This window comes from Gymnoscopelus microlampas (genome assembly GCF_963454915.1).
Source record: "Gymnoscopelus microlampas genome assembly, chromosome: 16".
In the NCBI taxonomy this organism is placed as follows: Eukaryota; Metazoa; Chordata; class Actinopteri; order Myctophiformes; family Myctophidae; genus Gymnoscopelus; species Gymnoscopelus microlampas.
The window spans coordinates 28,357,489-28,369,988 of NC_139953.1; the positions used below are offsets into that span (position 1 = coordinate 28,357,489).

Below are 12,500 nucleotides of genomic sequence, written 5' to 3' on the forward strand. Positions count from 1 at the left end.
ATTTGTCATCAAAGCAACTTTATGGACACTCACTTTTATCATAATGTTAAGATTATTACCGGTCTTTTTTTCACTGCGACTAAGAGGCTTTCAAGGACAAGTAAACCACCGCCCCACCCTCTTAATATGATACTGTACTGGGTGTATCTGCAATGATAAAATAATATAAAGAAATCTACGAAAAAACATATCAAACTGAGGACAGGCCACGACAAACTCGAGCCTTAAAGACCACAACAAGCCAAGCAGCAGTGACCGTGACAGTCAGTGATGGGACAGTCGGGGTTGTGGTCTGGTCACCGGCAGTAACACGGTTGTTACTGAACAATAAAAGCTAGAAAGTTTGCCTTCAGGCTTTTGTGGCATAAAAGGAAGAACAACAAACCCGCCATCAGATTTTCCATTAATTACTGTAACCCGGGAAGGAAAAGAGCGAAAGAAAAAAAAAGGAGAAAAAAAGGAGAGAAAAAGACGGAAACAGGGCCATGCCAAACGCGTGGCCAACATGTAGCTGGCAATACGCCTGTTTGCCCCAACTGGAAAACTTGAGTCAAATGCACCTATAAGCTAAACTCTGCCATGTATACCACGCTTTATGACTGTAGTCTGTTTAAGATAAACAACCCCACATGAAGTTGATTAATATAGTTAAAGGTTTATGGCTTACACCACCCGTAAAACATTGTGTGTGTGTGTGTGTGTGTGTGTGTGTGTGTGTGTGTGTGTGTGTGTGTGTGTGTGTGTGTGTGTGTGTGTGTGTGTGTGTGTGTGTGTGTGTTAAAATCGGCTTTGATGGTTGCCAGGGCTGGCCAAAGCATTTTGGGGCCCTAAGCTGAATTTGATAGAGAGGGAGAGAGAGAGAGAGAGAGAGAGAGAGAGAGAGAGAGAGAGAGAGAGAGAGAGAGAGAGAGAGAGAGAGAGAGAGAGAGAGAGAGAGAGAGAGAGAGAGAGAGAGAGAGAGAGAGAGAGAGAGAGAGAGAGTGAGAGAGAGAGAGTGAGAGAGAGAGAGAGATGAGAGATGAGAGATGTTCCTTATTAACACCTGATTAAACTTTTGGCATTGTCAGTTCAGCTAATTAAAGGGGTTAGTTGTTGTTTTTTCAACTTTCATACAGTACATAATATGCTATACTGAATGTGTATGTTTTCCTGTTTTCATGTATTCATGTTTTCATGTTTTCATGTTTTCATGTTTTCATGTTTTCACGCCTCTCTCCATGGTGCTGAATAAGCACGTTGCCGGCCGCCAGATAAACATAGACCAGTCATTTCTAACCGATGTGCCGAGGCACACTGGTGTGCCATGAGACAAGTCCAGGTGTGCCTTGGGATTTTATGACAACCACACATTAATATTGCAATTCATACAATTATTATGCACAGGGTATTTTTTTATTTACTATATCGGTACTTTGTGCACAGACTGCACTCCCATTTACCAAAACACATTTTATTTCCACAGCATGTCTTATTCTTGGCTGAAAGTGTTTGTTTTTTGACCTAGACAAACTTTCAGTGGGATTAGGGGTGAGTCTAAGATGCTTGAACAACATTTCGCTGCTTGTATAAGTTAGTGACAAATACAACCTTCTTGATTCTTGATAGATAAATGCCAAGATCTGTAGCCATTGCATATATAGCCTACTATGTAGCTGTGACAATCTTTTCACTCTTTCCACTTTTCCTATGTTTGTTTTTTTTTACAGAAAATTCCAATCTATCCCCCAATCTATCCCCTTTCTCTTCTTCTTGTATTGAGTTTATGTACTGGCTTCTTGGAAAAAACTAATGATCAGTTAACTTCTAACAGAGAACAGCATGTGCTTGATACCCACAAGTAATCCAATATTTTAGGGTAATTGATTTAAATCTGTTGTTGCCACTATAAGGTCAGGGCTGACTCACGTCTCACACATTTTTTCACCTAATAAAAACATTGTATTTCCCCATAGAAAAATGCTGTCTGTCTTTAATAACAACGGGTCGTCGGGTTGGGTTGTGAAAATATGCATTGAAGCGGGTTGGTTGGTTGTGGTTGAAATTATTTTAAAACCTGCAACGGGGGTCCGCTGCAACTTTTCTCTGCAACGTTTTTTTTTGGGGGCCTTTTATGCCTTTATTTGACAGGACAGTAGGCTGACAGGAAATGGGGAGAGAGATGGGGAGTGACATGCAGCAAATGCCGTGGGGATCGGGAGTCGAACCCGCGACGTGCTGTCAGTCTACATTGAGCCTAGGTGCCTGGACCGCTACGCCAGCGGTCCAGGCCTGAACCTGACAATTTTAACATCCCTCGTCCGTCCAAAGAACATTGGAGGATGGCTTTTAGCTTTTATGCTCCATGGTCCTGGAATCAGCTCCAGAATAACATTATACAGGAGCACTTAATCCCTTTGGAGGATTTTAAAAGTTTACTTCAGACGCTGCAAACTGAGGTCTGCAGCTGATTTACTTTGAGTTTGTATTCATGTATTTAATGTACTTTAAGTTTGGTTTTGTGTTGTGTTGTTTTATTGTAATATGTTGCAATCCCTGCTTGATTGCTTTCTTGGCCAGGGCTTCCTTGCAAAAGAGATTTCAATCTCAACTAGTAAAAGTGCTCCTCGGAGCACAGGTCTCCGCCAGTTCAGGTAGGCTGCTGGTAGTGCTATAATAGGTCAATGAGAAGAGGGTGCCTTTCTTCCTAGGCCTTTTACAGCAATTGGATGCTGCGTTCTTTTGAGGCATTTGGTTCCAAAAATGTGCTTTGCAAAAATCGACCCGCTGGTGGGACTATAACAGGCCAATGTGAAAAGGGTGGCATTTCTTACTCTGCCAAGTGGGAATGTGCGTACAAAATTTGGCAGAAATCACACGCTGCGTTCATGATTTGAGGCATAATTTTAAAACGGACCAATCCTGCAAACTTTGGAAGCCAATGTTAGCCAGTCAGGATGGAATATGAAAAATCGGACAGATCCGTTTTGGTCACATGACTATAGAGATACTGTGTACCGGTTTGCGTGATTTTCGAACAAAATCTCAAGAGGTATTATTAAAAAGTTAGTTTTACAAAAGTCGGCCTCCTGGTGGCGCTATAAAAGGCAGATGTGAAAAATGCAGGGCAGCGTTTTTTCCTTGGCCTCTAGGGAGTGTGCGTGCAAAGTTTCACGCAAATCGGTGCAGTTATAGGTAAAAACGTGAATCGGCCTGTTATAGTGCCACCATGAGTCTGATTTGAAAATTCAAGTGGCATTTCTTCCTCGGCCTAGTGGGAATGTGCACGCACAATTTCACGGAAATGCAAAAGTCAAATGTGTGTGCACAGTTTCGCTGCGATCGGGCCAACGGTGCCAGAGATTAGCTGCTCACAGACAGACGGACACACAGACGGACGGACAGGGTGCAAAACATAGTCTCTGCCATGCCTTCGGCTTGGAGGAGACAATGATATAATGTTATATAATAAAGGTTAAAAAATAAATAAAAGAATTACGGCACTACAATCCCGCCTCAACAGGATATGCAAAGGGTGCTGATAGGCACTCTTGAGTGTATTCCAAGAATATGCTTTTCTGAGAACTGTCTCCGGATATGAATTAAGGAGTTTTGTAGTGGAGCCTGGTCAGGAGGAGGCAAGCAGCCCACACCCATATGCTCAAAATACATGCTAAATCTAATAGATTGGAAAGCAATACAGCATATAATTAAAACCATGTGCATTTTCCATGTATCGAGTGTGTGTGTGTGTGTGTGTGTGTGTGTGTGTGTGTGTGTGTGTGTGTGTGTGTGTGTGTGTGTGTGTGTGTGTGTGTGTGTGTGTGTGTGTGTGTGTGTGTGTGTGTGTGTGTGTGTGTGTGTGTGTGTGCGCGCACATATTCAATTACTGCAAAGTTTAGGAAGGCGCGCTGTGCCAAGAAATCAATGTTTGAAAATAAGAATGGGTTGAGAGGAAGATAGAGAGCACTTCAGTTGCAGCAGGGTGGTGTGTTCCTCTTTTTGAAATATGATCCGACTCTGATAGCTCCCAGATCCAGCTGCGAGCACGTACTGCACGCACGTACTGCACGCACGCACGCACGCACGCACGCACGCACGCACGCACGCACGCCAGTCAGGCATTATTAGCTCATGGTTTATGACTTACATTTTGATTATAACATGTAGATCAACTTTTCTTCCATGAAGCTGCAGTCCTCGTCTTTGTTGCTCTGAGCCTTAAAGCAATACTGTGTAACTTCTTCAAGTTATCTTTTATATAATATTTCACTTGTATATTTTTATACCTATCCTTTCTGATGACCGTGCAGCATTCGTTTTCCAGTGGTGCGTCCTTGTTTTTGTTTCAAACTGAATTCTGGGCATTGCAGTGCTAACAGACAACGGAGCAAAAAAGACTACTAAAATGGATGTTACACAGCAAGACTTTAAGTCCATAAATAAATACAACTTGAGGCTTAATAAATACACAATTACATAGTGTTGGTGTTGGAACCAATACTGTCATTATGTTAATAATGGCCTAGTAGTCTCTCAAGTCAGACAACTCTTCCACAAAGGCTAGAGTCTGCAACAACCCCTTCTGAAAGTCACGAACAGAAGCGGTCATCTGTTTGTCATTTCCGTTCACGAAAATATGTTTTAAAATATCTTTACACCCACTTCTGCTAAGCAGCAACCTAGATATGCTTTTCCTAATTTGATTTACAGTAGGTATTATTATGTAACGCGACTGCAACGACAAAACAAAACAGAAGTGGAGGGAGGCCAGAGACATACAGTATGCTGTAGTTTCACATTTTCAGTGCTTCCATTTTACAGACTGTTCAGCGGAAGCATTTGAAAATTGTGTGAGCCAATAGTTCATCTCGAGACACAAATAAAGATCAATCCAAAGATTTGTAGGAGTCTGCCAATGGAGTTGGACAGGGGTTATGTCATTATACCATTCCGTCCCTCTGTCTGGTAGCAAAGATAACTTGAGAAAGGATGGCCAGATTTTGGTGGAAATGATCATTCAGCTGCCCAGAGGAGATTATTAACTTTTGGGTCAAAGATGTCTAAGGGTACAATCAATATCAATGTCACAATCAAGAGAACGCAGGGACGGATTTTCATGAACATTGATTGGAATGATCAATACTGTAGGTTGCCCCGAAGATATTATTAACTTTAGGTTGAAAAGGTCACGGTCCCAATCAAGGTCAAGGTCAAAATCATGAGGACAGATGAGGGGCTTTTTAGATTTTTGATAATTTGTTGAATGTCTGTGAATTTGTATGACATAATTTGAAAGCTTACATTCTGTTCTTTCATAATATGTAAAAAGCTGAACATTTTTCATTAGGCCTACATATGTACGTATTTGAGTACGGATGTATGGTGTACTTGTGTACAGAGGGAAGGACGGACAACACAAAAACACAATGCCTTCGGGTATGGCTGTCTGCCAACTGAGGCATAATAATTAAAAATGGGTAAATGTCTGAGGACTAATAAGCCTTCATCATTTGAAGTTGAATTAATGTCACTAAGGTCACTATCTCTCTCTCTCTCTCGCTTCTTCCTTATTCTTTCCTCCTCTTTCTTAGGGTGCGTTCGGATATATAGCACTGAGCGCACTGGCCAATACAAACGTGAGTAATAATAATAATACGTGAGTGTGCTCCAGGTGCGCATTTCCGAACGCACCCTTAGATTCACTCCATCCATCGTCCCATGCCTCTCCCTCCCTAATGTTCTGTCTTTGTCTTACAGCTTGTGTGTCCCTGGCATTGTCAACCCAATGACCTTCTTTAAATGGTCTATTTTCTTCCTGACAGCACCGTGGAGAAGCCAGACAACATGTCTACACGTCTACGATCATTAAAACACAGAAGATAAAGGATCGCTCTCTCACACACACACACACACACACACACACACACACACACACACACACACACACACACACACACACACACACACACACACACACACACACACACACACACACACACACACACACACACACACACACACACACACACACACACACACACACACACACACACACACACACAAGAATACAGCTAATTAATATATCAACACAGTGAAATCTTTGAAGCTTTGAGGCCCACATAGAGTGTCTGAGTGTAACATCTAGTAGCTTAGATTCAGACACAGTCTATCTGAAGCAGCTGAAAAGCATCACACAGGTATATGACCGTGTTAATTCTCCAGGACCTGACAGGTCAAAGACAAAACGCAGGGTCCCGTAATGCAGTTTGGCAAACGAGGCGTAATCCTTCCTTCCCTGTCTGTTCTTTGAACTGTCCAAATGTTGACCATCCATGACTCTCAGCGATATGCGAGGATTGTGTGTGAAACAGTCAGCATGACTTTTACAATCCTGTGCCACACAAGCAGCTATATGGGGCCCTGTGGCGTATCTTATAAATTAATAATTTGACAAACTGTTTGACAAAATTGTTTGAATTTCTTATAAATTACCCAAATCACATATATAATAATTACATCTTTAGATATAACACCAGAGAATGGAGAATGTGTATTTTGACACCAAAATCTAACAGGAGTCACTAAAACTAATTTGTGCATAATAGGACACTATGGCCCCAGGTTCTTGCTAAAGGCCACTTTGACGGTAGTATTAAGCCTAATTTATGCTCCGTTGCACCATGGTATCACACGTCAAAAATAGCCGACCTACAAGCTAACAAAGCGTTGCATCCGCGATGTGTTGTGAGCTTGTAGGTCGTCTTTTTTCAATGGATGGGGCTTTGCAGGACACTGTTTCATTTCAACCCAGAACTGGCAGACGATTCATCTCTCGGAGTATTGCGATAAGCCTGTCATAGTAATGGACTGATAAGATTCCTCTTAAGCACACGACAGATTGAGACTTGACATCTCCCTCTTTCATCCTCACTCTGTTTTTATCTCTTATCTTCTCTCTCTCTCTCTCTCTCTCTTTGATTCTTCCTTTATTACTCTTTCCCTACTCTGTCTCTATCTCTCTGTCTCTCTCCTACCCTCCGCCTCTGCTCCTCTCTTCATCTCATACCGTGCGTTCATCTGTCTATTACTCTCCCAGTCTTCCCTGCGTCCTTCTCTCTGTTTCTGTAATTGTCTCTCACTGTCTCCATAATTCTCCTTCCTTCCTCATGCTCCATCTGTTTCTCTCTCTCTCTCTCTCTCTTCCTCATTCCTCTCTCACACTCCCGTCGTCTGTGTCAGATTTAGGAGCAGGCTGACACAGAGGGCACTATATCACGGCTATCACACCGTGAAAGCACGCACGCACGCACGCATGTGTGCAACGCAGGCTTGGAGGAGGTGAAATATATTTCATACCAGATATCATATGTGGTATGATAATAGGCAGTGTAGATCCTGTTGAAGCTTGGGGTGGGGGGGTGGGGGGGGGGGGTCAGCTTGAGGCGAGCGACGTCGGAACAATGGTAGGTGGGCGATGAGCACTTACATCTGAAAACGGACTGCCTGTGTGTGTGCATGCGTGCGTGCGTGCGGGCATGTGTGTGTGTGTGTCTATACATGTGTCTGTAGACAGAGTAGTAAGTACATGGTTTGTCTTTCGACAACGTGAAGCTGCTCCAAACTCCACTTTAAGTGCAGAAACACACAGAAACACGCACGCACGCACGCACGCACGCACGCACGCACGCACGCACGCACGCACGCACGCACACGCGCGTTCATTCAATGACATTAGTTATGTGGTCAGGACTGAATGTCTTGGCAGGAGGTGAGTCTGAAATGAAATCAGGATGAAAACCAAGAAGTTATTTCCATGTGATCCCCCTTGATCCAAAGCCAGACATCTCTTAAACCACATTAATCAAATTGTCGAATATTTAGATATATATACTGTGTGTGTGTGTGTGTGTGTGTGTGTGTGTGTGTGTGTGTGTGTGTGTGTGTGTGTGTGTGTGTGTGTGTGTGTGTGTGTGTGTATATATATATATATATATATATATATATACACACACACACACACACATATATAAATACCAGATCTGCAAGCTCTCAACTTGAAGATTGTAGATTGGTTAGTTTCACTATTTATCAAAGACAAAGTATATAGGAATTAAGGAGTTAAACCTGTGCACTCCCTCTGTCTCACTAAACTCTAATCTCTCTCTCTCTCTCTCTCTCTCTCTCTCTCTCTATTTCTCCCTCTCTGTAAAAATCTTCAGGTGAGCTTTACAAGTTGAACACAGCACTAGTAAACTCACAATCTATCAGTGATACCCACACAAGCACGCACGCACACACACACGCACACGCGCGCGCACACACACACACACACACACACACACAATCCCACATATCCATAAACTGTGGCACACACTTAAACATGTAGCCAGACTAGCCACACACCACCCCACACACACACACACACACACACACACACACACACACACACACACACACACACACACACACACACACACACACACACACACACACACACACACACACACACCTCTCCTCATGTTTGAACGGACACCAAGTCATGGTGGATGCATGCCAGGGGTTTTTCCAAATCAAGCAGTGAAACGCATTACAGCTGTGTAATGGTGAATAGGCTGAATGAATTCACTGCGGCATTGCGTCACAGGCCCGGGTCGATGTGAAATAACAAGAGTTAGCGCTCATTTCCATCGCTCGCTAATCCAGATTTCCACATTAGCATTTCACTTTGGTGTGACAGTCACAAGAGCGGCCGTGGCATTTGGAGCAAAATGTCACCCGTGCTCCCGTTACTACGGTAGACCACACACCGAGGTGGCAGGCGGCGCCGCCATGACCGCTAAACGAGCAGTCGCGCCAACAACTTGATTAACCACCACTCGTTAAATGTGGTCCCCCAGGGCTTGTTCTTGATCCGCTCCTTTTTTCCCTCTGCAGAAAATCAGCTTGTCAGTTTGTAGATCTGCTATTTTCAGCAAATGTTTGGCAATTTTCCCCAAATGTCCGCCTATTATGACATGCCATTATGACATAACCACTTTCAACCTGGCATCCCTATTTTGGGCATAGGTACCGGTATTTCTGTTCCATTCGATGCTGTAGGACAGAGAACAGACCCAGGAAGTTGGAGAATAGAGAGAGAGAGGTGGGATGACATTCAAGACAGATTTAAAACTTAAGAGGCCACAGTTACTACATATGTGGTGAGGAAGTTATGTGGTTGCTCCAGCAGTAATTCATAGCTTCCCATGTTTAGAAAATGGTTTGTGACCCTGCGGCTGGGTTAGACAATAGCTGAGACAAAACAAAAATGGTGTATGATGAAAAATAAACTCACATGATGTGATACACAGACGTTTTTTCTCCTCTTGTTTTTCTTTTACTATATCAGTTGATCAAAACAAAGCTTTTTCCAGTGGTTGTTCCAAAGTTGAAAACACAGACAGGCACGTGCTTGGGACCAACTGAATGAACATTAAATTGTATTAAACCTGACGTTTCCGGGCCCATCCCTGTCCAAAAGACCTTTAACTGAACAGAATTCAGTTGCCTGACCCTTAGAGACCGTGGTAAAAAATACTGAACTACTGTGCAGCAGATTGAGGCCTTTTCAGTTAAAGGCCATGGGAAATATGCACCGGCATCAAACAACAGTAGCGCGATGAAACCACTGTCACGCTTCATTTTTCTCGCTGTCATCTGTGCAACCCTCTCTCTCTCTCTCTCTCTCGCTCTCTCTCAGACACAGAAACACACGATAGAAAATAACAACGAGCACTCTCAGTCTGTATATGGTGCAGTTTGCGGGTGCACGGCTCACAAAGATTCACAATAAATAAAGCAATAGCCAGCACCCCGAAGTCCTTCTGGTACTTTTAATTCATATGCACGGACAACACAGCACACACGGATGCGTTTCGGCGTCAAGCCTTCCTTAGCGTGTAACAGAAACACACGCACGCACGCACGCACGCACGCACGCACGCACGCACGCACGCACGCACGCACGCACGCACGCACGCACGCACGCACGCACGCACGCACGCACGCACACACACACACACACACACACACACACACACACACACACACACACACACACACACACACACACACACACACACACACACACACACACACACACACACACACACACACACACACACACACACACACACACACACACACACACACACACGCGCGTGTGCACATACTTAGACAGGATAAAGGTCATGCTTACGTTAGCCTCGATCTCCAGGCTTTTATTGTTTAGTTTTGCTAAAAAATAAAAGCCTGGAGCAGCGCTTCGGTGTACCCGATATAGGAAGTGTTTCATTTCCCTAACCAACCAGAGTGCATTGGGCGTCGCTCGTAATGTTGTGTTGACGGGGTGGGGGCTGACGGACAGATCGGTGAACCAATGGGATCACACGGCTGTTCTCGCTGGAGATGTTAAACACGCCCCTTTAGGTCAGAAAACTGACAGAAATGAGTGCTGATGCAGCCTATGCTTACATCAACTTGTACCTGTATCTGTCTCTTATGTAACTGTTTCTGATAACCGTCTATTCACCTATTATACAGGTTATAGTTTTAAACGTAATCTATACACAATATGTATAAATACTGTATAAATGATCATGATTATCATAACCTAAAACATTTGACAGGTTATAGGTTATCATGATAGTTGATGTGCGTGTGCGTGTGTGTTCTCAACACTAAACTAGAAGGTACAGTTGCTGAGATTGAGGGAGAGTATAAAGTTACAAGCCTGTCATTTCTGGTGTTAAGTTTAGATGTTAATCAGACCAGTTACCATTTGCAGACAGGTGCTCTTTTATGGCGGTTTTGAAGGAGGAGTGGCTGATGACAAATCATGTCATATGTATACTGCTGATAATAGGCTGATAGTTTGTGTCTAACAAACAGTATTGTCTATTGTTGCTGTGGCCATCAATGTGTGCGTACTCAACACACGGTACACAAGGTACGGTACATTGTCTTTCAAGTGAACGTCTGCTGTGGGCATGCTCATAATTGTCATGGGATGCAACCTAGGTCTAGTCTGTTTAGCAACGTAATAGCCATAGCCTGTAGACTTTGAGATGTCATTTTTATTGCTTCTCAGCAGAGAGCGATAAAAAAAGAATAACTTTTTTCAAAGTTTCTTTGTTCCAGGCTAAATAACTCTGTGAAATGTTAGACTGATTGTTTCTTTAAACATTTTTCAAACTGAAAAAGTTGAAGAATAACTATTGTCTTGGAGCTGGTGTCTTAGATGGGATGTCATTTGTAGATCAGTCAGACGGGCAAGTCACACTGTCTGGCACATGCATACTACTCTGTCTATATGCAGTCCGACCCAAATCTATGCTGAGCTCAACAAATGGCCTCTCCAGAATGAGTCCATATGACCACGGTCTGTCATATTTGTGGTCTTTGACAAAGTATAAGTGACTCTTTACTGATGTGGCTCAAGACGGAACGCAGGCGTTTTCTGGAAGAATTTAGCATCACCCAGAATGTACCATCAAGGACGATCTTCTTTCAGACATCTCATATGGCATATGAGCACTTTTGCGGCATACATTCATCCTCCTGTCACCACTAGAGTTCGAGATAATACAAATTGGCTGGGGTGTCTAACTTCAAAGTCCCACAGTAGCTGTCGCTGGTGTGATAAGCTGAGACAGCCGGCACATGCTGTACCACAGACATGTACACACACACACACACACACACACACACACACACACACACACACACACACACACACACACACACACACACACACACACACACACACACACACACACACACACACACACACACACACACAGTAAAATCCTCAGTGATATTGTACAAATGTAACCAAATGGACCAATATGAGTAATTTATCCATTGCCCTGAAGAAAAAGGATAGTCATTTTGTATTTTAAAATAAAATGCCAGATGCCAGAGGGAATGTTTGGTCTTCCAAGTGTGGTCGACCAGGCTTCAAATCTCAGGTATAGGAGAAAAACACTTACGGATTGCAGCTTTAACACTGAGGAGTTTACTGTGCAAACAGACAAACAAATATAGAGACATGCGCACATACTGTACGTGCACGCACGCATGCACACACTATGTCCTGTCCTACCTGCCAGGCAAAGTCCGAAGATGGTGAGGAGTACCAGGATGTAGAGGGACACGATGGCGTACTTGATGGCCGACAGCGAGTTGAGGTGACTGCAGCACTGCTCCTGTTTCCTGCGACGCTTCCCAGACCCTGCAGCACCACACCCAATGAGAACAAAGTTTGAAGGTTTCAGTCCAAAAATACACAACACCATTATGTACAGATAGATGTACACTGTAAAATCCTTAGTGGTAATTTAACTAACTAGAGGTTCAGGCTGCTATGCGGCCCTCACACCTACATCGCACCACCGAACTGACCAATATGGAGATCTCTGTATCTGTCAGTCCTTGTCCCTTTTATACTCATATATGGAGATCTCTGTATCTGTCAATCCATG

The 12,500-nt window shown here is 43.5% G+C and overlaps 1 protein-coding gene across 1 annotated transcript in view; it reads right to left on the bottom strand.

Annotated features, from left to right (window-relative positions):
* scara5 (scavenger receptor class A, member 5 (putative)) overlaps window positions 1-12,500 on the bottom strand; it is a 94,306-nt gene that overhangs the window by 67,925 nt on the left and 13,881 nt on the right. The window contains exon 3 of the mRNA XM_084081842.1: window positions 12,122-12,250. Within this exon, the coding sequence (XP_083937968.1) occupies window positions 12,122-12,250 (129 nt within the window). The remainder of the gene's footprint in view (window positions 1-12,121; window positions 12,251-12,500) is intronic.